General features: G+C 36.1%; 1 protein-coding gene across 1 annotated transcript; it reads left to right on the forward strand.

Moving 5' to 3' along the window:
* On the forward strand, positions 1-26,433 carry SH2D1A (SH2 domain containing 1A). The gene is made up of 4 exons (XM_012759565.3): positions 1-241; positions 17,848-17,911; positions 23,253-23,397; positions 24,753-26,433. The coding sequence occupies exons 1-4, from the start codon at positions 105-107 to the stop codon at positions 24,791-24,793; spliced, it is 387 nt and encodes a 128-aa protein (XP_012615019.1). The 5' UTR covers positions 1-104; the 3' UTR covers positions 24,794-26,433.
* The last annotated feature ends 1,422 nt before the right edge of the window (positions 26,434-27,855 follow it).

Below are 27,855 nucleotides of genomic sequence, written 5' to 3' on the forward strand. Positions count from 1 at the left end.
GCCTGTACTGGGAGTCAGGTGGCTGACTCGTGCCTGGCTGCACTAGCAGCAGCATCTCCCTTTTACTGTCCCCTGCCTCAGCCCGCCCAGGAGTCCATCGGGCCATGGACGCAGTGACTGTGTATCATGGCAAAATCAGCAGGGAAACAGGGGAGAAGCTCCTGCTCGCCACGGGGCTGGATGGCAGCTATTTGCTGAGGGACAGTGAGAGCGTCCCAGGCGTGTACTGCCTGTGTGTGCTGTGAGTATGAGGCGGCAGGCGGCCCAGGTCGCTGAGCCTGGGCCTGCCAAGGGTGTGGGCAGTGGACTCCGGTAGTTCGGGGCTGGGGCCAGGACTGACATGGGCAGGTGCACGGATGGCAGGAGCTCACTGGGGCCTCCTCCACGGTCCACCCCATAGCCCCAAGTCTTCCTGAGGTCCAGCCCAGGGCCGTTGTTGACCGCAGTTTGGCCTAGGTCCCTCACTCGGGATTTCATTCCTGAGCCTCCTTCTCTCCAGAAGGGCTTCACCAGGGCCTTTTTTGGGCAGCTGCAGAGAATGCTCTCTAGGGTGGGGAAATGTTGCTTGGAATTTACCTTTGCTCTAAGAAAAGACCCGGGCTCCTGACTTCCTCTTTGACCCCTAGTAGAGGCCAGTAAGATGGAGTCCTGGGATGGTAGACTGGCCAGATTTGACACCATCAGATCCTGAGAGAAGGAAGAGCCTCTCTCCAGCACTCTTTAAATGGAGTTGGAAGTGTCATCCCAAAGGCAGAGCATCAATTTCAGTGAGAGGAGGCAGATTAAGAAACAGAGTCCATTACTTTAAGAATGTAACACCAGTTAGGTCGGAATGCTGAGAGGCAGATGTGTGTGAGTGAAACTGCCTCTCTCAATCTGTTTATTTAGCTTCCTTTAAAGAAGTACTGTGGGGGGCAGGGGGTTTCAGAGATAGGACCCCACCTTTTTTTTTAAAGAAAGGATCTCTATTGCCCGGGCTAAAGTGCAGTGGCATCATTGTAGCTCACTGCAACCTTAAACTCTTGGGCTCAAGCAATCCTCCTGCCTCAGCGTCCTCAGTAGCTGAGACTATAGGCATGCGCCACCATGCCCCGCTAATTTTTGTTGTTTTTATAGAGAGGGGGTCTCACTCTTGCTTAGGCTTGTCTTGAACTCCCGACCTCAAGCAATCTTCCTGCCTTGGCCTCTTAAAATGCTAGGTCAGATTACAGGTGTGAGCCACAGTGCCTGGCCAGGACCCTTCTTGATGAAAGCTGGGACTGACAATAGTCATAAAGGGCATGGAGGGAAAAACACCATTTTTATGATTCAGCTTTGCCCTTTGCCTAGGTACGTCTCAGCCTAAGGCTCCATTTTGAATAAGATGCACTTGCATCTTTGCTCCAGAACTCCAGGGTCAGGCACATCTGAGACCTAATCCTGTGCTAGTCAGATGCTAGGCTTGTGACCTTGGCAAGTTAATCTCTAAGGCTCTCAATTTTCTTGTCCATTAAATGGATATCATATCACTGCCTACCTCATAGGATTGTAAGATTAAATGCTATAATGCATGTAAAAAAATTAGCACTGGACTTGACACATAGTAATTTTTCAGTAAATGTAACCTATTGGTATTGTTATTCTCTTTTCAGTTGATTTCTTTTAGTATTCATGGGGTCATTTGTAAGGAAGGACCTAGCTAAAGCATTGTCATCAGCAGAATAAAAACACCTATGAAAACACCAGCTCTGCACAATAGGTTCTAGACAGAAACCAAATGAGAGAAAATGCTTGGTATTAAGTTTAGCACCTGATGATACATTGCAAGATTTTGAAGTAAACTTGAACTTTCTGGGTCAGTGAAGAAAGATTATACTAAGGCTGATGTTAGAGGATTTTCATTGTATATGGTTTTTAAAAGCAGTCAAGCCTTGTTTGTGGCAGCTCTCAGGTCCTACATTTTTCATTAAGGCTTCAAGGGAAATACATGGAAGCTATTGAATCTCTTGAGCTCGGATCTTTATGTTTTGCTTAATTATTGTTTTTCCCTAGTGGAACCTAGGGAAGGGCAGTGAAAGCCAGCTAGGATTCTTAGACTCATTTCTTCTCAAAAGAAAGTGGAGGAGTGAAGAGGGGGGAGTCACCGCTTTAGGGAAGCTGACAGAGGAGCTAATGTGCTCCTTAATCTACAGGTAAAATGAAAGTACAAAAGAAGCCTGGCCAAGGGAGGGAGAACAGAATAGGGAGGACACTGAGTGGCAAGATACACCTACGACTTCAGCCTGACTGGTCTCTGGGCTGTTTCTCAAGACAAGTATGCTCTCCATGTAGGGTTTTTGTACTGATTGTTCCTTCTGCCAAAAATACATCAATTCACACATTTGTTCAACTATCTCTTCCCTGAGAGAGCACTTTCTTGACTACCCTATCTAGATAAGTGCCCTCTCTCTGTCCCTGTTACATTCTATCTCTCTATTTTTTCTTCAAGGAGCTTTAAACTATCTGACATTTACTTGTTGGCTTATTTATTGAGAGCCTGGTATGTAATAGGCACTCAACAAATATTTTAGAATTAACGAATAAACTGTCAAGGCAAATTCTATTCTTTACTGCAAAGAGCTCTGGACTGCTATCAGGGTGCCAGGGTGTGGCTCTGGGGAAGTCACTCAAATTCTCTGGTCCTCAGTTTCCGTATTTATAAAAACAGGAATAGTGATGTATAACCTACCTTCTGCAAAAGATTGCCATAAGTAAAACATGTAAGAGAGAAGGGCAACTTTAGCCTTCTGCCCATGTAGGTTAGAACCGCATAAAGAATTAATTTAGGCTGGTGAGGAATTCACCCATAATGAATCTTGAATAAAGGCAGTTTTTGTAACTCTTGGTTCTCCATGAAAACTTGTGAAGTAAGAGAAAATACTAGGCAAATTGTGGGTCCTCTTTTGAATGGTACATCGGGGCCTCAAAGTCTCACGAGACTGGTAGGGTGATAGCCAGATTGTGCTGCATAGGCAAGATACAAGGGTACATTGCCTTTTATCAGAGTTTCTCAGCCTTTTTGAACCAAGTGTCCTTTTTGATAAACATTTCATTCCCTCTTTTTGGTACTACACTGTAATTACAGAATCAAATTTTATTTTGAAATAAACCATGTACTCATTTTAAACCAAAACACTTATGCTTATGATATGCACTAGAAATAACAATGTAAATGGTATTATATACACATGAACAACAAGGTATAGCTAACAAACATGCATTGATTGTAGGGTTTACTCAGAACAGTTTCTCATTCTATCTTTTGTTTACTTTTATTAACCAAGAACATTTGCTTGGGATTTAGCTTCTGTGTTTTATTGTAGAAATAACACATTTCATATGCCTTTCAAAAGATGCTTGCCCTTTTCCCCAGTTCTGAACTCTCTAATCATAGCTTTCAGATATGGCCATTTCTTCTGTTTTAGAAAAGTGAATTTTATAAAGCACTAAAGGAATTATCCATTTATAGGATTGCTCACTTTCATTAAAAATGAGAAGTTTTTCTTTCAGTCATTTTCTCTGAATAAATCTAGAGTTTTGTATAATAAATCTATTAAAATAGTTCCTTATACATATTCATTAAAGAGAATTTGAAAACTATAATGGAAATGAGGGGAAAATCATCTATAGTTGTATAACCTAAAGACAACTATTGTTGAAAATTAAGTGAATTTTCTTCTATATTTTAATGTAATGAATTGCTTGTGAGCGCACATGTGCTCTTACAATATTGCATTCTGTTGTATTTCTCACTTAACATGCAAAACCCCACTCATGTATAATGTTCTTAAAAATGATTTTAAGGCATCATTTTTAATGTCTGTGTGATAGTCCAGCTAGCTAGTGACTATACCATATTTTCCCTAACCACTCACCTGCTTTTAGACATTTGAATAATTCAATTTTTATTATAAATTCCATCAGGATTCATATTTCAGTACATTAAGATTTCCTTGTATTTGTGATTATTTCCTGATGGTAGATTTAGAGATGTGAAATTTCTAGGTCAGAAAGCACAAACAGCTTAGGATTCTTGATATATACATGATCAAATTTTGTTCTAAATGATTATTCTAATTTATACACTCACCAATAATGTGTGAGAGTGTCTGTTTCATTGCACCCTTCCTAGAAATGGGTATCCTTATTTGTCTTTATTTTATGTTTATACTCTATCTCTTTATTTTTCCCTTTTTATGTTTCTTTGGTTAGTGATTGAGTGTTTTTTATATGGTTGTTAAGCTATTGTATTTTATGAATTGGCTGTTCGTGTACTTTTCTCATTTAACCATTTGGATCTTACTGTTTTTCTCAACACATTACAAGTTTATGTATGTATACTAACCCTTGATCTGTTGCAGGTATCTTTTATCAGTTTGGTGTTTGTCATTACCCTTTTTCTGACGCACAAGAAATTACTAGTCAAGTGTATCATTCATTTTCTTTGGGTTTGGTTTCTTCCTTTGCTTCCTTTGCCAGAAAGTCCTTTCTCCGCCAGAGATGTCATAAAACTTCACTTTAGTTTTTGTTGTAGATTTATGGTTTTGTTAGTTTACATTTAACTCTTTAATTCCATTTGTAATTTTCTTTAGATGTTGGATAAAGGATCTAATTTGATTTTGTTTCCAGATAGCTACCCGAATATAATTTATAAACAGAACTTCCATTCTTCATTGATTTATTAGCCTACTTTAGCATATATTAAATTCTTATATATGACAGTTATTGTTTCTGAACTATCTATGTGGCTCAATTGATCTATTTTTTATATCAGTAACACTATAGTGCAATAATGTTTTAATATAGTTTTAAGCATTATTTGCTATTCTTGCCTATTGGCTCTTTGAAATGAAATTTAGAATCATTTTCTTAAGTTAAAAAAATTCCATGGGATCAACCTTTTTCACTCCCAACATATGAATGAGAAATGTATGATATTTGCCTTTTTGTGCCTGGCTCATTTCACTTAACATAATGACCCCCAGTGCTATCCATGTTGCTGCAGATGACAGGATTTCATTTGTTTTAATGGCCAAATAGTATTCCATTGTATATATATGTCACATTTTCTTTATCTATTCATCTATTAATGGACCCTTAAATTGATTCCATACCTTGGCTATTGTGAATAGTGCTGCCATAAACATGGGGGTGCCAGTATCCCTTTAATATACTGATTTCCTTTTCTTTGGATAGATACCCATTAGTGGGATTTCTGGATTGTATGGAGGTAGAGAGTAGAATGGTAGTTACTGGAGTCTGGGAAGAATGGGGGGAATGAAGACAGGTTGGTTAATGGTTACAAATATGCAGTTAAATAAAAGGAATAAGTTCTAATATTCAATAGCACAGTATGGTGACTAAAGTTAACAACAATTTATTGTGTATTTCAAAATAGGTAGAACAGAAGGTTTGAAATGTTCCCAACGCAGGGAAATGATAAATGTTTGAGGTGATGGATATCCTAAATACCCTGATTTGATCGTTACACATTGTATGCAGGTATCAAAATATCACATGTACCCCATAAATATGTACAACTATTATATATCAATAACATTAAAAAAATCCCCTTGGGATTACCTTCAACTTACTAATAAATTAAGGAGGATTTGTCATCTTTAAAGAAGTTAGTCTTCTAAAAACATGGTATGTTTTTGTATTTATGATTTTTTCATTTATGTTTATCAATTAAGTTTTGTAGTGTTTTCTTTTCGTAGGGCTTATACATTTTTAAAGTTCATTTCTAGTTATTCTGTATGTGAATATATGTGTTGATTGTTTATTTTCATCAAAAATGGAATCTGTTTCCATTATATTTCAGTTGTATAGGAAAGCTACTAATTTTGTGTACTTGTTTTATATTCATCTAGTGTACTGAATGCTTTTATTAATTATTTTATTAATTTAATTTTATTAATTATTGTTTTACCTTATTCTGTTTGGCTTTCCTGTTACCTCAAGTTTCTTTTCACTGAGGTACATATGTGCTCTCACATTTCTTCCCTTCTCACCCTCAATGTAGCTAGTTCTGATTGCCCACTGGGATTGTTTGATGGCAAAAAGAGGAAAAATAATTTAAAATAATTAGTTTGGAAAAATAGTTTATTTCCATAATTGGTATCCTTTTGTACATATCTGACTTTGTTTGCTACTTACCTGCTGGAAGATTTGGGAGAAGAAATGCTGTTATAATTTTTTTTTTTTTGCACCGAGGACACATAATAAAGTCATTTGACATATATGTCTTTAGATAAAAGCATAGTTGTCTTTTGTCCTTTAAGATTTAAGGGATGACTGGGAATAAGGTGCCTATCAAACAATTGAACTGGAGAAATGGGAGAGGAGCAATGACGAAGTAAAATTACAGTTGATCAGCTGTAATGGAGGGAAACCATGTGGCAAAGAACTTGAAATTACAACTTAACTTCATTTAGTGAGAAATTACAAGTTAACTTACATTTAGAGTTTGAATTCAACTGGATATGTATATTGGTGCTGCATTTATTTTCATGATAACTTAGACCACCAAAATTATTTTGGATTTTCTGAATATAATCCATTAATGACAGAGTGAGCTTGAAGGCTGATTTTGGATTAAATTTGTCACACATAAATCACCAAATGAACAATTCACAGGCAAATAAACCAAGTGCTGACTCTGGTTGACAAAGTAAAATTAAAGTTGCAAGATCAGTCTGAAGATGTCATTTAGCTTAAGTAAAGGGAAAGTCTGGGTTGACCTCTTTTGGGTTTTTCCCACCAGGTCTCTTCCCTTCAGCTCCCTCCCCTGCCCTCTCCTCCATCAGTGGGCACCTCCAATCCTATGTCCAAGCAGAGAATTGCGCTTTTGGAACTGCCTTAAGGGCCAATTTCTTATTTCATTCCTTCTAATATAAGAGAAGGGCAGCATAGAATGGTGGTTAAGAGCCCAGCTCTTCCAGCCAGACCCTCTGGGTGTCCATTCCAATTCTGACTTGTAACTAGCTATTTTACCATGGGCAGGTTCCTTACATTTTCTGTGCCTCAAATTTCCTATCTGTAAAATGGGTGATGATGATAATGATAGTACTCACCTCCTAGGGTTGTTATGAGGATTATTACATGAGTTAATGTTTATAAAGTTAACATGTAATATGTGTGTTAATATAAATAAAAAATCTATCAATAATTACAATACATATTTGGATTATCATAGAGTGCATAAATAAAACCTGATGTGGCAGTTCAGGGGAATAAGAGATTCTATTTATTGTTATGACTCACCGAAACTGGTATTACATAGTTGTACCATCAGACTTGAAGCTGAATGACTTTTGACTGTTCTGAAAATTAAAATTCACTCTGAAAGAATGAAGTTTGAGCCACAGGAAATTTGGAAACCTCTTCAATCAGAATATAGATGGCTTTGTATAGGATACTATTCCTGTGGATAAAAAGGTTCTGAAATATTTGTTTAAAAAAGCCAGTCACATTGTAATCATGTCTTGAATTTTGCATGCGATGTTGGTTTGTATAGACATAGAGGGCAGAGGCCCTAAGGAGCTTTATTTGCAGTGTCATGAAGAAGTTAGCAATAGCCAAACCTTTTCTTTTATGTAGTCTTTGAAGTTGTATAAAGAAGGAATTGATGTGGTTTTGTTAGTTCAAAACCAAGATCTGTCCCTAACACTGACCCATTTGAAAAAATAAGTCAGATTGCTTTCTTCTTGTCCATTTCTAACCCGAATACTTTTTTAGTGGCTAGGGACAGCATTTGATAAAATAAAGACAAACTTCAATATCAGCAGAGATTAGATTTTAACACGTTTTGTAGTTATTAAAATGTAAAATATTACTTATGAAAATAAATTAATGGCAATAATTAAAAACCTCCATTGTTCTCTACCAATTATTCATTTTCTGGAATTTTTATGGTAAATTTTAAATTCTAAGATTATCAACAAGTCCAAAAAAGTGTTATTGAAGGAAGGAAGTTAAAATTACACTATATTCATTTTGCTATACTAATAGAGTCAGAGGAAATATAATCCTAAAGGGGATGTAACAGTTTTTAAAAATGAATTATATTTTTTAAATTTGTGATTTCTTAGGCTAGGTTCATAAGGCTCCAAATTGTAATTCTGCTTCTTTTTCTTTAAAAAATGTTATTAGTCACTATAGGTAAAATTAATATGCAAGAATGCATTTATTAGTTTAAATTTACTTCTAGTTCATGTACATACAGGGGCAGATAGTTTTGAACAGTTGTAATCAGAGTGGTATCTCCTTGTGCCCACTTTTTACATGTACTGTCATCTTATGTCAACATAGTCTATGTAAAAATTTTTTGGAAAACGTAGGACTCTAATACCTTTGAATTTTGGTATAATTTTGAACTGTTGTTTCCCTTATGTTTCTCTAATTTATTTATTTTAAAAATTGACAAATAAAAATTGTATATATTAGAAAAAAGGGAGGCTTTTAAAAATTGCATATATTTATCATATACCACATGATGTTTTGAAATATGTATACATTGTGTAATGGCTAAATTGAGCTAATTAACACATATACATAATCTCAAATACTTATCATTTTGTGTGGTGAGAACACTTAAAAGCTACTCTCTTAGCAATTTTCAAGAATATAATACATCATTATTAATTATAGTCACCATGTTATGAAATAGATTTCTTGAATTTATTCCTCCTAACTGAAAATTTTTAACCTTTGACCAACATCTCCCAATCCTCACTCTGTTCTCCCACCCCATCCCTGTTAACCTGCCATTCTAATCCCTACTTCTATGAGCTCAATTTCTTTTTAAATCCCACATGTAAGTGAGACTATGTGATTGTTGTCTTTCTATGCCTGGTTTATTTAATGTAATGTCCTACATATTCATCCATGTTGTTGCAAATGACAGGATTTCCTTGTTGTTTAAGGCTGAATAGTATTCCACTGTATGTACATGCCACATTTTCTTTATCAGTTCAACCGTTGATGGACACTTAGGTTGATTCCATATCTTGGCTATTGTGAATAATGCTAAAATGAACATGGGAGTGCAAATTTCTTTTTGACTAATTGATTTCATTTCCTTTGGATATATACCTAGTAGTGGGATTGCTAAGTCATATTGTAGTTCTATATTTAATTTTTGGAAGAACCTCCATACTGTTTTCCATAATAGCTGTACTAATAATATGCATTCTCACTAACAGTGTGCAAGGGTTCCCCTCTCACCACATCCTCACCAACATTTGTTGTCTTTCATCTCTTTGATAATAGCCATTTTAACAGGTGTAAAGTGATATTTCATTGTGGTTTTAATTTGCATTTCCCTGATGATTAGTGAGGTTGAGCATTTTTTCTTCTTTTTTTTTTTTTTCCTATTTATTTATTTAGAGACAGAGTCTCACCCTGTTGCCCGGGCTAGAGTGCCGTGGCGTCAGCCTAGCTCACAGCAGCCTCCAACTCCTGGGCTCAAGCAATCCTCCTGCCTCAGCCTCCCAAGTAGCTGGGACTATAGGCATGTGCCACCACGCCTGGCTAATTTTTTCTATTTTCAGTAGAGATGGGGTCTCGCTCTTGCTCAGGCTGGTCTCAAACTCCTGAGCTCAAATGATCCACCTGCCTTGGCCTCCCAGAGTGCTAGAATTATAGGCATGAGCCACTGCATCTGGCCTTGAGCATTTTTTCATATACCTGTTGGACATTTGTATGTCTTCTTCTTCTTTTTTATTTCAAAGTATTATGGGAGTACAAATGGTTTTGGTTACATGGATCACTTTTGTAACACTTGAGTCAGGGTCAAAGTGTGCTACTCACGCAGATAGTGTTCATTGTACCATTTAAGTAGGTTTTTGTCTATCCCCACCTCCCTTCTCCCCCTCTGATTGATTTCCATGGAGTTTTACTTCCCTCTATGCACATGTATGCCTATCAGTTAGTTCCAATTTAATAGTAAGTACATGTGGTATTTGTTTTTCCATTCTTTTGATACTTCACTTAGGATAATGATCTCCAGTTCTGTCAAAATTCTTGCAAAAGGCATTAAGTCATCTTTCTACATGGCTAAGTAGTATTCCATGGTATACATATACCACATTTTTGAGAATCTGTTAGTGGGACTGTATGTCTTCTTTTGAGAAATGTCTATTCAGGTCCTTTGCCTATTTTTTTTTTTTTTTCTGAGACAGGGTCTCGCTCTGTCACCCAGGCTGGAGTGCAGTGGTGTCATCATAGCTCACTGTAACCTCAAACTCTTGGGCTCAAGCGATCCTCCTGCCTAAGCCTCCTGCCCCAGGAGTAGCTGGGACTAGAGGCATGTGCTACCATGCCTGCCTTTGCCCATTTTTTTATTTGGTTTATTTGTTTTCTTACCATTTGAGTTCCTTATATATTTTAAATATTAACTCCTTATTAGATGTTTGGTTTGTAATATTTTCTGATTCTGTAGATTGTATCTTCACTCTGTTGACTGCTTCCTTGGCTGTGCAGAAGCTTTTTAGTTTGATATAATCCCATTTGTCTATTTTTGCTTTTGTTGCCTGTACTTTTGGTGTCATATTCAAAAACAATTCCTTATTTTGAGTAATAATTCTTTATTTAGAGGTACTTAGATTAGTTCCATTTCTTTCTTTTTTTTTCTTGAGATATCGTCTTGCTCTTTGTCCTGGGTAGAGTGCAGTGGTGTCATTGTAGCTCACTGCAACCTCAAACTCCTGAGCTCAAGTGATCCTCCTGCCTCAGCCACCCAGAGTACTAGTATTACAGGCATGAGCCACCATGCCCGGCCTCATTTTTTTTTTCACTATTTAAATAGAACTACTGTGAAGATCTTTTTAAAATTGCTTTTTCCTTTTGACTTGTTTCCTTGGAGTGTATGAATATAAGGAAGGTTATTTCGTCAAAAATATGCATGGTTGTACAGCTCTTGTTGTAACTTTTCAGTTTGTTTTCTAGAACAGTGATTTTCCATGGACAGGAAGATATGTGTAGTTTGAAAAAGTGTATTCAATATTTTAGTTTGATTTTATGTTATAAAATCACTCTTTTATAATACAAGCTATAGAAAATAAAGCTATGAAATGTTGTTTGGGAAGAAGGGGAAAATGGTTCAGAAACACTGCCCTATGAAGACTAAAATGATTGACAAAACTTCAGCTTATATTAAAATAAAATTGCATTCTTAAAGCATAGAATGAGTGACTATGGAGGAGGTGGCACAGAAGTACCCCCGGGTGGGTGAGGAAAGTCAGATTGACATCAGGAAAGTTGCTAACAATATTCCCAATAAGGTGCAGGCATTCTTTTTGCATTATAATTAGTCCTTCAATAACTTTAAATTTCATACAAATCACCTGGGCATCTTTTTAAAGTAAAGATTCTCATTCAGCAGGTCTGGGGTGGGGCCTGAGATTTTACATTTCTAACAAGCTCCCAGGTGATGCTATTACCTTGGGCATACAATTTGAGTTGCCCTGTTTTAGATCTCTTCCATCCATGACATATTTATAATGAGAGTTGACTACAGGGGATGCTTGGTCAGTTACTTCAGCAACTTGAAAGTGGAAGACATGAACTGGTATCTTATTTGAGGGGTGAAACAATTTTGCTCATTCAGAAATTTGAGGGGTTTGCGGGGGGAAGGAAATTGTTAATATTAGATGAGTTAATCATGAGAAGTTTTATGTGCCATTGACAGCAGGTTGTTCAGAGACCGAAGTTGGTAAGAACTTTTGAAGTGGTACTCAGGTTCCTGCTGCTTAACTGAAAGTGAGATAAGATCAGATTCGTTAGGAAACAATTCTCAAAACAGACTCATTTATTTTGACTAAATGAGGCTGAATGATAGTAGGGAGATAGATTCATTGTATTTTTTTTTTAGAGACCCACTGTTTGAGAAAGTGGAAAACAAGTTGCTTACCATTTTGCTTGCATTTTTGCTGAGATTTTAAATAATGTATTTCCACATCAACCTTAATGATACTGAATTATGGCCATTAATTGCTTCCCATAGGGAAAATGGAACTAAAGACCTATGATGTTTCCCTGCTTTCATCTCCATTTTGCTGTGTGGCTTTAAGAAAATCACTTAACGGCTTATGTTTCGAGTTCCCATGGTGAAAAATGGAAATCAAAGCTCTTGCCTTGTTCCCTGTAGAGTACTTACTGAAATCAGTGGGCTTTCAGGTAGAGTTCAATTGCTTAAAAAGACAAAAAACTTTAACACTATGATATTTTGTATTTATTTGGCATATTGTATATAGGCATATATCAAGCTATTTTATATATGATCTCCGTATTCTGTCAGTTCTTCATAACAAAGATGAAACATTTAATGTGATCACACCAGCAGTTAAATTGACCTTTTCTCAGTGTCACAAACCTGATTAGAGTGTTTTAGTTCTGTTTTGTCTTTTAGATAATCAGTACTTATGGAAATTAATTAAGGATATAGTAATTTAATCCACATATTTAAAGACTTTTAATTCCAAAGGGGGTTAATGGTAAATGTGGTCAGTGACTTAAGGATGACCATCTGTTTGTAAACACATTGATTTTAACCAAAGTTTAGTGTATTCTAACCAAAGATCTCTATTGACCCAAACTTGCACTCAAGAATAGCAATCAGAAATGTATTAAATAAAACCATATTGATTCAGATTCAAAATATGAAATTACTCATTATAAAGTTTACCTGTTCTATGAAGTAAAGGCTTATTAGACAAGTTAAGTAACATTACCATATATACTAAAATATAATAAATAATCTGTACCATTACAGTGTGGTGATCAAGAGCTGGGGCTTTAGAGTCAAAGAGCCTGATTCAGATCCCATCTCTGCTGCTTCGTCTCTAATCTGGCTTTGGTTACTTCTCAAAGTCTCAGTTTCCTCATCTATAAAATTAATTTCATAATATAAAATTGCTAGCATTTTTATGGGGTCCAAAGGAGATAATGTGCTATGGACTGGATTTTATTCCACCAAAATTCATATGTTTAAAACCTTACCCAGGCCGGGCATGGTGGCTCACGCCTGTAATCCTAGCACTTTGGGAGGCCGAGGCGGGCGGATTGCTCAAGGTCAGGAATTCGAAACCAGCCTGAGTGAGACCCCATCTCTACCAAAAATAGAAATAAATTAATTGACCGACTAAAAATATATATACAAAAAAAAAAAAAATTAGCCGGGCATGGTGGCGCATGCCTGTAGTCCCAGCTACTCAGGAGGCTGAGGCAGTAGGATCGCTGAGCCCCGGAGATTGAGGTTGCTGTGAGCCAGGCTGACGCCAAGGCACTCACTCTAGCCTGGGCAACAAAGTGAGACTCTGTCTCAAAAAAAAAAAAAAACAAACAAACAAACAAAAACCTTACCCACAATGTGTCTATATTTGGAGATAGGACCTCTAGGAGGTAATTAAGGTTAAATGAGTTCCTAAGGATGGAGCCCCAATCTGATAGGATTTCCCAGTGACCTTCTGGAAAGCAGAAGAATGCATGCACAAAGAAGAGGTCATATGAACATCCAGCAAGAGGGTAGTTACCTAATACCCAAGAGAAGAGGCCTCAGAATGAAACCTACCTTGTCAGCAGCTTGATCTTGGACTTTCCAGCTTCCAGAAATGTGAGAAATAAATTTCTGTTGTTTAAGCTACCTAATCTATGGTATTTTGTTATGGCAGCCCAAGCATACTAATATAGATTTTGGTATTGATATAACAAATGCCTAAAAATGTGAAAGTCGCTTTGGAACTAGGTAATGGAAGAGTTTTGAGGTGCATGCTGAAAAAAGCCTAGATTTCTGTGAATAGAATATTGGTAGAACTATGGATGTTAAAGTTCATTCTGGTAAGGTCTCAGATGGATATGAGGAATATGTTATTGGAAACTGAAAGAAAGGTGATCTTTGTTACAAAGTGGCAAAGAACTTGGATGAATTATTTTCTAGTATTTTGTGGAAGGTAGAATTTGAGAGCAATGAATTTGGATATTTAGCTGAGGAGATTAATTTTTTTTGATGCATTATATATATATAGTTTTAGGGTACATGTGATAATTTAACAATTCATGTAAATTATAAAGAGCAGATCAGTGTACTTTGGATACCCATCACGTTAAATATTTGTCTTTTTTTATGGTAGAACCATTCAGATTATTCTCTTCTAGCTATTTTGAAATATACAATAGATTGTTGTAAACGATAGTCACCCTACTGATCTAACGCTATGTCTTATTTCTTCTATCAAACCATATATTTGTACCCATTAATTAACTTCAGCTGAGGAGATTTCTAAGCAAAGTGTTGAAGGAATGGATTGGTTCATCCTGACTGCTTATAGTAAAATGCAAAAGGAAAGAGATGAATTGAAGAAGAAATTGTTAAGCAAAAAGGAACCAGAACTTAAAAGATTTGGAAAATTCTTAGCCTATCCATATTGCAAAAAATGAGCCTGTTCTGGAGAGAACACCAATTGAGTGGCTGGACTATCATTTCTTAAGGAAACTACCCATGATGTTAACTAGCTATCTCAGCAGAAGCCAGGAATAGAGTTTGGACCAAAGGGAACAGGACAGTCTGGTAGAGCTATTTGGCTACAAACATGCTTTATCCTTCAAGAAAAGGGAAGAATGACTCTGAAGGTGATTCAGAGATCACCAGGGCTGCCACTCCCACTACAGGCCCAAAGTGCACAGGCCTGGGGAGCAAGGCTGCCTCCAGCTTGGTTTCAAAGGGTGGGAGTGACATCCAACAGAAGCACATGGGTGGGGCCATGCCCCCAAAGAGTGAAGCTATACCCCATGGAGCTGTAGGGGAGATGCTGCTGTCCCAGTGTGGGCCTGAAGGGCAGAGCATTGAATCAAAGATGATTATTCTTGAGCATTATGATCTAACAGAATTTGCCTTGCTAGATATTGGACTTGCTCAGGACTTGTCATCCCTTAATTCTTTCCAATTTCTCCAATCTGCCTGTCTCACCATTGTATTTTGGAAGTATATAACCTGTCTGGTTTCATAGGTTCACAAGTGGAAAGGAATTCTACCTAAAGATGAATAATGCCTGGAGCCTCACCCACATCTGATTAAATGATATTTAGATGAGACTTTGGACTTTAGAGTTGAGTCTAAAGTCTGCAGTGACTTAATTTCATTTGAAGTTGTTAGGATAGAATGAATATATTTTGCATGTGGGAAGGGCATGGATTTTAGGGGTCTGGAATGGAATGATATGGACCGAATTGTGTCCCCTCAAAATACGTTTAAGCCCTTATTCCTGATGTGACTGTATTTGGAGATAGCATCTCCAGGAGGTAATTAAGGTTATATGAGGTTATAAGGGTGGGGCCCTAATGTTATAGGATTGGTGGCCTTATTAGAAGAGAAAGTGATGCGTGAGCACACAGCAAGAAGTCAGCTGCTCATAAGCAAAAAGAAGAGGCCTCAGAATGAAACCTACCTTGCTGGCACCTTGATCTTGACTTCCCAGCCTCACAAACTATGAGAAAATAAATTTCTTTTGTTTAAGCCATTCAGTCTATGGTATTTTGTTATGGCAACTGAGTAGACTAATACAACATATAAAACTCTTAGCATGAAATCAGTTATACAGATATACAATATGCATACCAACTGAGTTATGGGAAAGAATGTTTACCCCATATAAAAGAATAAGCTGTTTTCAAGTACTTTAACAACACTCATTTTCATTCAAATTACCATTACTACCATATTATAATGTAAGTAATATAGTAATACAGTAATGTGTGATATAATGACATTTCAGTCAACAATGAACTGCATATACAATGGTGGTCCCATAAGATTATAATGGAGCTGAAAAATTCCTATTGCCTAGTGATGTCATGGCCATGATAATGTCATAGCCAAATTCATGTATTTGTGGTGATGCTGGCATAAGCAAACCTACTATACTGCCAGGTGTATAGTAGTATAGCACATACAATTACATATAGCACACAATACTTGATAATGATAATAAATGACTATGTTACTGGTTTATATATTTACTATACTATACTTTTATAATTTTTAATTTAATTTAATTTAATTTTGGATGAGGTCTCACTCTGTCACCCAGGCTGGAGTGCAGTGGCGTCATCATAGCTCACAGCAACCTCAAACTCCTGGGCTCAAGCGATCCTCCTGTCTTAGCCTCCCAAGTAGCTGGAACTATAGGTGTACACTACCACACCTGGTTAATTTTTAAAAAATCTTTTGTAAAGATGAGGTCTTCCTATGTTGCTCAGGCTGGCCTGGAATTCCCGGCCATAAGAGATCCTTCCACGTCGGCCTCCCAAAGTGCTAAGATTACAGGTGTGAGCCACCATGCCTAGCCTTTTTATTATTATTTTAGAGTATACTCATAAAAAAAAAAGTTAACTGTAAAACAGCTTCAGGAAGGTCCTTCAAGAGGTATTCCAGAAGAAGGCACAGCTATCATAGCAGATGACAGCTCCATGGGTGTTATTGCACCTGAAGAACTTCTAGTGGGACAAGATATGGACATGGAAGACAGTGATATTGATGATCCTGGCCCTGTGTAGGCTAATGAGTGTATTTGTGTCTTAGTTTTTAACAAAAAAGTTTGAAAAGTATAAAAAAATTTAAAAATAGACAAAAGCTTATAGAATAAGGATATAAAGAAAGAAAACATTTTTGTATAGCTGTACAAGGTGTTTATGTTTTAAGCTAGGTGTTATTACAAAATAATCAAAAAGTTAAAAAAAATTAAGTTTATAAAGTAAAAAGTCACAGTAAGCTATGGTTAATTTATTATTGAAGAAATAAAAAACTTTTAAAATAAATTTAGTGTCACCTAAATGTACAATGTTTTAAAAATCTACAGTAGTGTGTAGTAATGTCCTAGGTCTCACATTCATTTACTACTAATTCACTGACTTACCTAGAGCAACTTCCAGTCCTGCAAGCTCCATTTGTGATAAGTGCCCTCAACAGGTGTATCATTCTTTATCTTTTATACCATATTTTACTATGTTTTTTCTATATTTAGATATACAAATACTTACCATTGTGTTACAGTTGCCTACAATATTCAGCATAGTAACATGCTATACAGGTTTGTAGCCTAGGAGCAATAGCCTATACCATATAGCCTTGGTGCACAGTAGGCTATACTATTTAGGTTTGTGTAAGTATACTCTATGATGTTCCTATGATGAAATCACCTAACGACACATTTCTCAGAACCTATCCCTGTCATTTTTTTTTTATTTCTGCACATATCCTTGGTATATCCCTGTCATTAAGTCACACATAACTGTAGTAATATTATATTACTATATTTTATACTATTATAGTAATAGAATATAGTTATTATATTCTTATTGCAGCATTATGTCCTTTTAGTAGTACTATTATATTATTTTTATAATTAATATTATGTTACTAATTAAGTGTGCCTGATAGTGTCTTGTCTTAGTGAGGTATTTTCACCTTAAGGCTCTATATGTAGTTAAAAATAGTAACTCTATGGTTTGTGCAAACTAATAATTCATGGTTTTTACTAACTATAATAGATCCCTTGTTTATGGTCCAAGCAATCTCTCAACTACACAAATTCTTAGGAGAGTGAGCTCCCACATTAAAAACACGAAAAGATGAAGTCTCACTGGAAACTGTGATTGGGTAAATATAATAAAGCAAGTTAGATTTTGCTGGGCTTTGCTTCCTATGAATGCAACGGCACCGTATATATGTGTTCCAGTATATGTAACAGTTATATGTGGTAGTAAGCTAAAATTTAGAGCATTCATTATTCTTTTGGAATCTTTCAGTAATGGAAGTTTATTCTTTCACAGGTATCAAGGTTACATTTATACATACCGAGTGTCCCAGACAGAAACAGGTTCTTGGAGTGCTGAGGTATAGCTCTTTTATTTGTTTTTTGTTTCTGTGGGTTTCAAGGAGGTGTTTGAAATTTAGGCTGGTTTTATAAAAGAGCAGTCAAACAATGCATTACCAAAATAGTCATCAGATTTAAATGACTAAAGCTCCAATCCAAAATTGTTCATGGATCATTAAGAAGCCTTTAGAGAAATTTGGTCCCAGTCCTATGCAGCCGCCATTTTGTAGAGTAGTATCGCTTTGGGGGAAAGATAAACAAGTTGAAAGATTGTGTCAAACTTTTAGTGCCTATGTGAAATTTTAGAAAGCACATAAAAATAGATAAAATAATTAAGTCAGCAATTATTTACCAAATGATGCTAATACGAGTGTTGGTGCCATGGAGGATTAAAAAACATGATGCCTGTTTTCTAAGAGACAATGATATCCTTGGGGAGATATAATATGAAGTTAAACAGCAGTGGAAGAGCCTGGGCTTTCTTGTAAGGGGGATCTGAGTTCCAGGTCTAGGCCTTCATCCTGCCTGATAGGTCCTACGAGCTTGGGAAGGTTACTTTACTGTCAACCAGTTTCTTCATCTGTAAACTTAACCTATGAATAATCCCTTAGTCACAGGGCTCAGTTGAAGGAGTAAATGAGATAATGCATGTAAAGAAGGGTCAGGCACATAGCACTCAAAAATGTAAACTTATGAAAATTGCTGAACAATATGATTATATGTAGTGAAGTGCTAAATTATCTAGCACAGGAGTTCAAAGAAGGGCGGGCTTCCCAAAGTGTTAGGATGACCAATGCTGCTGTATGTGAGTAGGCAGGACTCTCATCTGAGTCATGTAGGAAGGACGTGGATATAGGAGGAATAGAGAAGAGGAAGAGTAACAGTGTTTTTTAAACTGTGCTCTGCAGAATCCTAGGGTTCTTCTACTTGGGGACCTCAGAGCTGTCTGGGGGGTTGCAGAAGAAGAGGAATAAGTAAGAGGGTATGTTTCTGGGTACCTACCTTGGCTTCCATCTGAGCAGTAGTTTCCTTTATTTTACTTATAAACTGGGGCTCTGAATAAAATTTCATTATAAAAAAGAGTTTTTTATGGTTTTTAACAGATTCAAAAGCCACTGAACCATTGTAAGAAATGCCTGTAGAATGGATCTATTTCCATATATCAGGGTAGTATATCACATCTTATCAATTGTAGAGGTCTCTACAACTGAAACTTTTGACCTCAAATGCTTTTCTGGTTTCTGACTCTTTAAAACAGTAATCTTTATAATGAAAATATTCATTATGAGCTTTTGAAAATATTAATATCAGCTTCTATTAACAATTCAATTTATACATTTAATTTTTAAAAACATGTTTTTTTATTTCACTTTTTAATCATTAAATGTTTCTTTTTTTCTTTCTTTCTTTCTTTCTTTTTTTTTTTTTTGAGACAGAATCTCACTCTCTTACCTAGGTGAGTGCTGTGGTATCAGCCTAGCTCACAGCAAACTCAAACTCCTGGGTTCAAGTGATCCTCCTGCCTCAGCCTCCCGAGTAGCTGGGACTACAGGCATGCACCACCATTCCCAGCTAATTTTTTTCTATATATTTTTAGTTGGCCAATTAATTTCTTTCCATTTTTAGTAGAGACGGGGTTTTGCTCTTGCTCGGGCTGGTTTTGAACTCCTGACCTTGAGCGATCCTCCCACCTCGGCCTCCCAGAGTGCTAGGATTACAGGTGTGAGCCACTGTGCCTGGCTCAATCTATACATTTAAGAAACTCTAAAGTCTAGATTTAAAGAATGAAAATAGCTCTAAACTTTACTAATTCAGTAAACTGGAAAGTACAAATTACAGACTACAAACGTTTTGAAGTACTAAGATGAATTAGGGCAAGTTTTCAAGCACATTATTGCTTTATATCAGGGTAATTAAAACTGTACTAGTACCTAAAGGAAAAGCAGTACCATTTCTAATCAAAGCTATTTATACCTGTTAATTTATTTATTTTTATTTATTTATTTATTTTTGAGACAGAGTCTCGCTCTGTTCCCTGGGCTAGAGTGCCATGGCATCAGCCTAGCTCACAGCAACCTCAAACTCCTGGGCTCAAGTGATCTTCCTGCCTCAGCCTCCCGGGTAGCTGGGACTACAGGCATGCGCCACCATGCCTGGCTAATTTTTTCTATATTTAGTTGTTTGGCTAATTTCTTTCTATTTTTAGTAGAGATGGGGTCTCACTCTTGCTCAGGCTGGTCTTGAACTCCTGAGCTTAAGCAATCCTCTCCTTGGCCTCCCAGAGTGCTACAATTACAGGCATGAGCCACTGCGCCCGGCTTATACCTGTCTATTTTTAAAATTTTCTTTATCACTGTAGAGATAGTTGAATAAGAAATTAAACAATTTATTATGAAGAATGTTGTATGTATTTTATATATATATATATATATATACACACACACACATATATACAAACATATATATCTGTGTATGATTTTACCAGAAATAGTCATTCTCCATAGAGAAGTACCTGTCAGCTGCTGAAAAATATTATTTATGAAAAGAATCTTAAATTCTTAGGGTTTAGCAACCTTCTTTTTCAACTTGCTTTTCTCCATTTCAAATATAACATCATATGCAGATTGTTACATGCATGTCAAGGAGGGGAGGGCTTATTGAACATAGATGCCCCCTCATCCTCTTGTCTGATCTGACCTCATTTATGTGATAATATTGTAATTATCTGCACCAAGAGAGCAGAAGATTGGAATGGATTATCCCCAAATAGAAAACAGTTCAATAATTCCTTAATTCTTAAAATGCATATTGCATTGTCTCTATCTACTAAATTTACCTTCTTAGTTATGCTTTGTTAAGGTGAATATTAAATTAGTGTGTATCTCAGAGCTTACATTACCTGACTGGGAGAAATTTCTCTAGAGCATATTGAAGACCAGCTGTGATCTAAAATGTTTCCATGGATAACTAAGAGGTGACAGTATGGGAAATGTGCAAATTTGAATAATAGCTGAGTTCAGTGACAAGATGGAAGTTATCAATGATACAATTCTTGGGGTAAATGTATTTTCAAAATTGGGTAAATGATAGGTATATGTACTGCTTTTTGGAACAGTGTTTTAGTTTGCCATGCTGCAGGAAAAATCAAGGTGGTAGCACGCCATCCTCTGTGCAAAGACTGTGCTAGAAATCTAGATAAGTCTGGGATCTGTTTCAAAAAGTGGAATGAAATTGAACCCTGGACCCATTGAATTATAAAAGACAAATATAATGGGTACTTCTAGCTTTACTTAGACCTTCAGATCATTGCCTAGTGTATCATTTTGTGTATATCAGGCTAAAATTTTGCTAAATCATGAATTCAGAGAATTCTCCATACAGTCGACTTTCACTTATGATATGTGTATTGCTGTCATTACACTGCAAGAAATATACTGACTTCCCCTGCTGACTTCAGTGCCTATGGGCTTTTCTGGGTATTTGGTCATCAGGAGATTAGTAGATGCTAAATAATTTTATTGATTAACCTAAGCAAAGCACTATAAATTAGGTCAGTCATTTGCTAATGAAACATGGAATCCTAAATTCAAACTGTTTCTACATATCCAGTGCTATTATTCCACTCTGTTAGCATTGGTGACCAAGTGTTAACTTCATATAAGTCCCCATAAAAAATGATGCTTCTGTTGATAAATGGTTATATAAGCTATAAGAACAACTAAAAAGATGTGTGGTTTGAAATCTTTCTGCACTGGGGGAATGTATAGTTTCTCTTCTGGTTAGTGACTCTGGCTTCACTAGAACCTACATGGTTCAGTCCTAATCTGAATGGCAAGAGACTGGGTTTTGGGATCCAGAGCCAATTCTGCCTCTGGTTGTCTGTGTGACCTTGGGCAAGATTAATTTTTTTCATTTACCTATTCTTATCTAGGAAAACCAAATCAGCCAATAATTGCTGATCTTTGAGGAAATATTGGGGGCAAAAGATGAGAACGTGCTTTTAAAATGAAAAAGTACTCAAAGGAAGGCATATGGAGATAATTTGTGCTTATTGCCTGCCTTTACAATTTGGAGATTTTATCCTGGAGCCAAAGAACTGTTTGGACTTCTGCAAGAATGTTATTTTGGATGAGGTCTCAATAGAGCTTTAGGAAAGTGTTTTAGCCATAGGGGTGGAGCTGGGTGGGAGAATGTTCTACATCTACTCTGAGCATTTGGGTGGACACTAATTTAGAGCTAACAAGAACTTTTGCAGTGTTTTCAATGAAAAATTACTTAACCCAGCATAGGAAATGACTAAGGGTTACTCTGGGCATTGTGTTATCTCCAGCACACTGTCTAGTTTACAGAAGTCTGCATGCCATCCTTCATGTTTTCTCATTAAATGCTAAAAAACAAACAGCTCCCACCCCAAAAATCTTCCAGATGGAATAGCTGAAAAACAACTTTTTAAAAAATACTAGTCATTGTTTAATCGCTCATAGCAATACTATTTTATTTTATGTAAAATGACAGTTTGGGCTGATGCCTGAAGCATGGCTTGTAAGCTTTTGCAAGAAATTGTTGTTGATTTCAGGCAGCGTCTTTGTAAGAGAACTGATATCAGGAAAGGAACACATTTTAATAGTCACCTGCAAATAAAGATCTCTTTAAAAACACACAAATAAATAAATAAAGGTGACTTTATATAGTTTTTCATTTTCATGTTATACAGAAAACCTTGTCACAATGAAGTGAGAGGGATTTTGGGGGAGAATAGGGTAGCTTTCCAAGAAGGAAAAAATTTAATGTGAAGGATGAGACAGGAAATATTGTGAGGTACAAGAGTATGAGGACTAACTAGCCATGCATTGTGTATATCATAACAGCCAATTTTTAATTTCCTGTGTAGCATATTTTGTATTGTGGAATGATGACAGGGAGAATGGTTTTTTTTTTTTTTTTCTTTTTTGGTTCCTCAGGGTTTTTTATTAATGACCTGTAGGATCTGTGTTTTTTCTGTGTTTAACTGCATCCCCTCTGTTAGTGAATTCATTGTGGTTAATGGCCTGTGTACCCTTAGAGGTTTGGGATGTCTGATGGGTAGCAGGCAGGAAGGGCAGGGCGATGAGCAAGAGCTTGTACAAATGAATACCACCCTTGGGAGAACTGAAATGACAGCTCATTAGCTCCTCTTGCTGGGAAATTCAGCCAACCAAAGTAAGCTCTTCTGGAATGTTGTTTTTCCTTCTTCCTTATGTTTTCAAATATTTGAACAAGTTACACAAATGTTACCTCTGTAAGCATCCCTCGCAAATTTTGTAGGCCTTTTTGTATCATTATGAGGTAGGTAAATAATTTGCTTGGCCTTTTATTTTCCAGACAGCACCTGGGGTACATAAAAGATTTTTCCGGAAAATAAAAAATCTCATTTCAGCATTTCAGAAGCCAGATCAAGGCATTGTAATACCTCTGCAGTATCCCGTTGAGAAGAAGTCCTCAGCTAGAAGTACACAAGGTACTACAGGTATGATTTAATATTAATTTTTGACAGCTTTTAGAAGCTCAGAGTTATGAGTCAACCTATTCATAACCATATAATCAATTGGAAGCTCTGTAAGAAAAATGCAGTGAGAAAGTAGATGTAGCCAGCAAATTTAGTGAAAGGTAACTACGTGCTATAATTTCAATCTGCTGTACTATAAACTTTTAATAAAACTGCAAAAATGTAAAAAATTCTATAAACCCATAATGCTTTAATGCCTCTTGTCTGTCTCATCTTGTTCTCTCCAGTCCCTTTTATAGATACCTAAATGCCATTTCACTAATCCAGACACAAATATTAATAATTTGAGGCCGGGCGCGGTGGCTCACGCCTGTAATCCTAGCACTCTGCGAGGCTGAGGCGGGCGGATTGCTTGAGGTCAGGAGTTCGAAACCAGCCCGAGCAAGAGCGAGACCCTGTCTCTACTATAAAAATAGAAAGAAATTAATTGGCCAACTAATATATATAGAAAAAATTAGCCGGGCATGGTGGCGCATGCCTGTAGTCCCAGCTACTTGGGAGGCTGAGGCAATAGGATTGCTTGAGCTCAGGAGTTTGAGGTTGCTGTGAGCTAGGCTGACGCCATAGCACTCATTCTAGGCAACAAAGCGAGACTCTGTCTCAAAAAAAAAAAGTAATAATTTGAGGGATGGTATAATTCAGAGAACATATAGACTGTCTTTTACCTCTGCTTAGTAAACTTTTTTGCCTTCAGGGATGTAAAGGCTAATGTTAGCCTGTCCCATGTGATTCTGATTTCAAAACTGGTGGTGCCTGAATTAATGAAATTTTCCTGTAGCAAAGGAAATTAAATTATCAGACTTTATTATTCATTGCCACAAATTATTACCTCTTCTGAGCAAAGCTATTTTAGTGTATGTGTCATGCTGAAGACTGAATACCAACCAATGTCTGTAGCTATCTGATACATGACAGTTTACTCCTCTATTGAAAGGGGTTTATCATTTGTTTGGAGTAAGAGGACAGGCCTTGATTGAAACAATAAATATTTATGATAAGAGAAAATGAGTTGTTATATATATTTTTTGACAGGCAATCTCAAGCATAAACTGACAATTAGTCTCAAGTGGTGAATTAAATTAAAGAATAGTTAGCCTTTATAATAGAAATGTAAATAGAGCTCTAATTTACAAATTGGCTAATTGTTCTGTTCAGTCTAGTATTCTATTCTTTATAACTCAGTTTTAAATAATAATTGCTTGAGGTATATCATTGTGAGTTTTATGCAGTTGGAAATTTTATGTTTGAGTTAATCTTTAATTTTAATAGTTTATAAATTTATCTTTTCTTGTTTTTTGTTGTTATTTTTTTTTTAGGGATAAGAGAAGACCCTGATGCCTGCCTGAAAGCACCATGAAGAAAAATAAAACACCTTGTATTTTATTTTCAATAATTTAAATATATGCTAAGTTTTGTATAGTGTAGATAATACAGTCAGTGAGCTACAAATGCATTTCTAAAACCATCATAGTCCTGTAATGGAAGCATCTAGCCTGATGTCAAAGCTGAAATGGACTCTAGATAATGAGGAGCTTTGAAATGAGGATTGGAAAAAAATAATTCAAAGGTTATTTTCAGTTGTTATATTTACAAATGGGAAAAAATTCAGAGCATAATGAATACTTTATAAAAGATTAATGTCAATTCTTGCCACACATGAATAAAAATAATCCTCAGTTTTTGTCAAAAGCTATATTTTTACTGGAAGATTATTTGGTAGTTACTGATTTTCAAATGTCTTGCTTAATTGTATGGTGAGAAGTTGGTTAGTGTCAGTCTTTGTCACGTGCAGTTCTCCACTAGCTATTGTTCTTTTGGAATTTATGAACCTGTGTACTGTGTGCTAAAACAAGTACTAGATAAAAAGTGAAGAAAGCAACCTTCTTGCCTAGTGTTCTGATATTGGACAGTAGTTGACAAACCCATCTGGAGTTTAAAATCCCATCATTTAAAATATACTCTAGATGTTTACCATATTTGATGATACAGTGTTTGAAATTTTATTAGACAATGGAGTAGATTTTTCTTTTTTTCATTTACCTCTGCCCCAGTTGTTTCTACTACATGCAAAACCTCATTTTGAAGGGAAACTTTACAGCTGCAGCTCATGAATAACTGGTTTGTAAGCATCTTCCCCTTTGGGTAACCCTACAAGATCATTTGAAAGTTTATGGTTACATTAATTTTTAACAATTCTAAGTGATTGAAACAAGCTAGAGTCAGATTTTTATGTAGTATTTTCTTCTTACATTTATATTTTCATGACTTTTGTGATTGATTATATGTCACATTGCTTCAGGGCTCACAGAATTCATTCACTCAACAAGCATAACAGGGCACTGGGGGTAGAGAAGTAAAAATACCTGGTCCCTGCCCTCAGGTAGCTCACCTCTAGTTGGACAAGAAAACAATAATGGAAGTTGATCAGTACATATGTGATGTTCCCCATGTGTAGGTAGATCTGTCTTTTGAGGCAGAATGAATCAACACAAACACTCTGGTCCATGGTCCATAGGAAATGGCTAAGCTTCATTATAAGCTAATAAATTGGAATTCTGGGTCATACATGAATGTTGGTGAGCTGTTTAGTAATCAGTGAACTGCCAAGAGATAGAGCTATTCCCCATGTGCTGGCTTGATCTGATTTCTGGGCATTTAACATGGATACTATGGGAGTACAAAGATGGAGTATGGCCCCAGTAATGCATTGTGAGTGGTTTACCATTTCTTGAAGTAAGAACAACACTTTAACTTGTAAAGGAATTCAGAAAACCTGTCAAAATTAAATGCCCATGTTTAAATAATTTTTAATTATGTGTAACTTGAATTTAAGTTTTAATAAGTATAACTAATTTTCACTCTCTCTAATGTGTTCATTCTGGAATAATCCTAAACATGTGAATTATGTTTCCATGTTCCTTTACAAGAGACTTTTTTGAAGAAAGCTTTTTTGAATCATTCATGGTATTTCACATTTAAATAAATTGTTTGAAAGCTTTATTTACCTGATTTGCCTTGAAATATTCTTTTTAAAAATAGTCAGACACAGATGCTATTAATAAACCCAATAAAGCATTGATGAGAGCTTACTTACTGGAATAATACCCTGGAAAAGGTAAGTGCTTTTCTGATTTTGCTGCTGTCAATGTTCCTAGTTGATGGGCCTACTCTCTATCTTCTTTGGCCTTTTATTCATCAAGTTCTTTTTTTTTTACTTTTTCTTTCCCAACATGAGCATCCTTGCTATTTCCCAGTATGTAATTGCTTGCATCTTTACAGAAAGGCCATTATCCTTGCCATATCTAAAATATTGCCCTGCTTAACATATACCTGTAAGAGGCTGAGTCAAGGTAGAAAAATGCACTATATATATTGAAGCATGCACTATTCCAGAAAAAACAAGTGTCAGCAAGCCCACAAGGAACGTGACAGCTTATCAAACACTTGTTCATTTTCTCTGAAATTTGTTCTTAAGAGAGAAGGTCAGTGTAGGGAGACAAGCTTATGTAAAGGCAGGGAACCTTTGTGGTAGTGCACAGGTAGAATAAGTCTACAAAGAATACCTCTGATTAAGTCCTCTGCTATAAATAAAGGGCTGGATTTAAGATATTCTTAGGGGTAGAATGGATAGAGAATTAAACATGTGAGAAGCAGCTTTCGACTCTGTTAAGAATGTTTCAACATCAGCTTATGTTTTATTTGATTCACTTTATTGAGCTCTGATTCCAATGTCTACTAATAATAGAACCCAGATTCGCCCTTGAGCATTTCAAGGTTACAGGATGCCTGGTCTTCCTGTTAGGGAAGACATTCTACATTCAACTTTGACACCTATGGTTGCCCTTGCAGTAAACCGATACCATTATTTTTACAGTTTGCAGCTAGGGGTGAAGTTAAACTACCTAGTTTGTATACTTTCATAATTTGGGGTCATTAGCCAAACTTGTAGTAACAGATTGAATTCTTATCATTAGGTCATTTGGTTCTTAAATGAAGATATTCTTTTTAAGTAAAAGGATATAACAAGCCTGACCAACCATTTGGATAGAGCCCATCAACATAACATATATGGAATCAATATATATATATATATATATATATATATTTATATATTTATATCTATATATATATCTTGATTGCACACATACATGATAAATGGAATTGTTCTCTCACAAGATGACAAAAGGCAATACCACACTCAGTACTGGACAGAGAGTAAAAGCAGGAATATATGAGACCTGAATTTTTTTCAGCTTTGTCATTGATTATCCGTGTGAGTTTACATAAGTCAGTCTATTACTATTATTGCATTTGTCCAGTAGTAATAATTAAGTCTCACTAACCTTATGGGATTATTATGGTACAAGTATTATATAACTTTAAGGTAGTAATTTTACTAAATGTTGAAATAGCATTGAT

Source organism: Microcebus murinus, chromosome X, assembly GCF_040939455.1.
Source record: "Microcebus murinus isolate Inina chromosome X, M.murinus_Inina_mat1.0, whole genome shotgun sequence".
NCBI lineage: Eukaryota > Metazoa > Chordata > Mammalia > Primates > Cheirogaleidae > Microcebus > Microcebus murinus.

What these genes read in the sequence shown, in the direction of transcription:
- SH2D1A (XM_012759565.3), top strand. Translation starts at nt 105, where the DNA reads ATGGACGCAGTGACTGTGTATCATGGCAAAATCAGCAGGGAAACAGGG. An exon ending in GTGTACTGCCTGTGTGTGCT is followed by an intron (nt 242 to 17,847) that starts GTGAGTATGAGG and finishes ATTCTTTCACAG; the next exon opens with GTATCAAGGTTACATTTATA. An exon ending in CAGGTTCTTGGAGTGCTGAG is followed by an intron (nt 17,912 to 23,252) that starts GTATAGCTCTTT and finishes TTTATTTTCCAG; the next exon opens with ACAGCACCTGGGGTACATAA.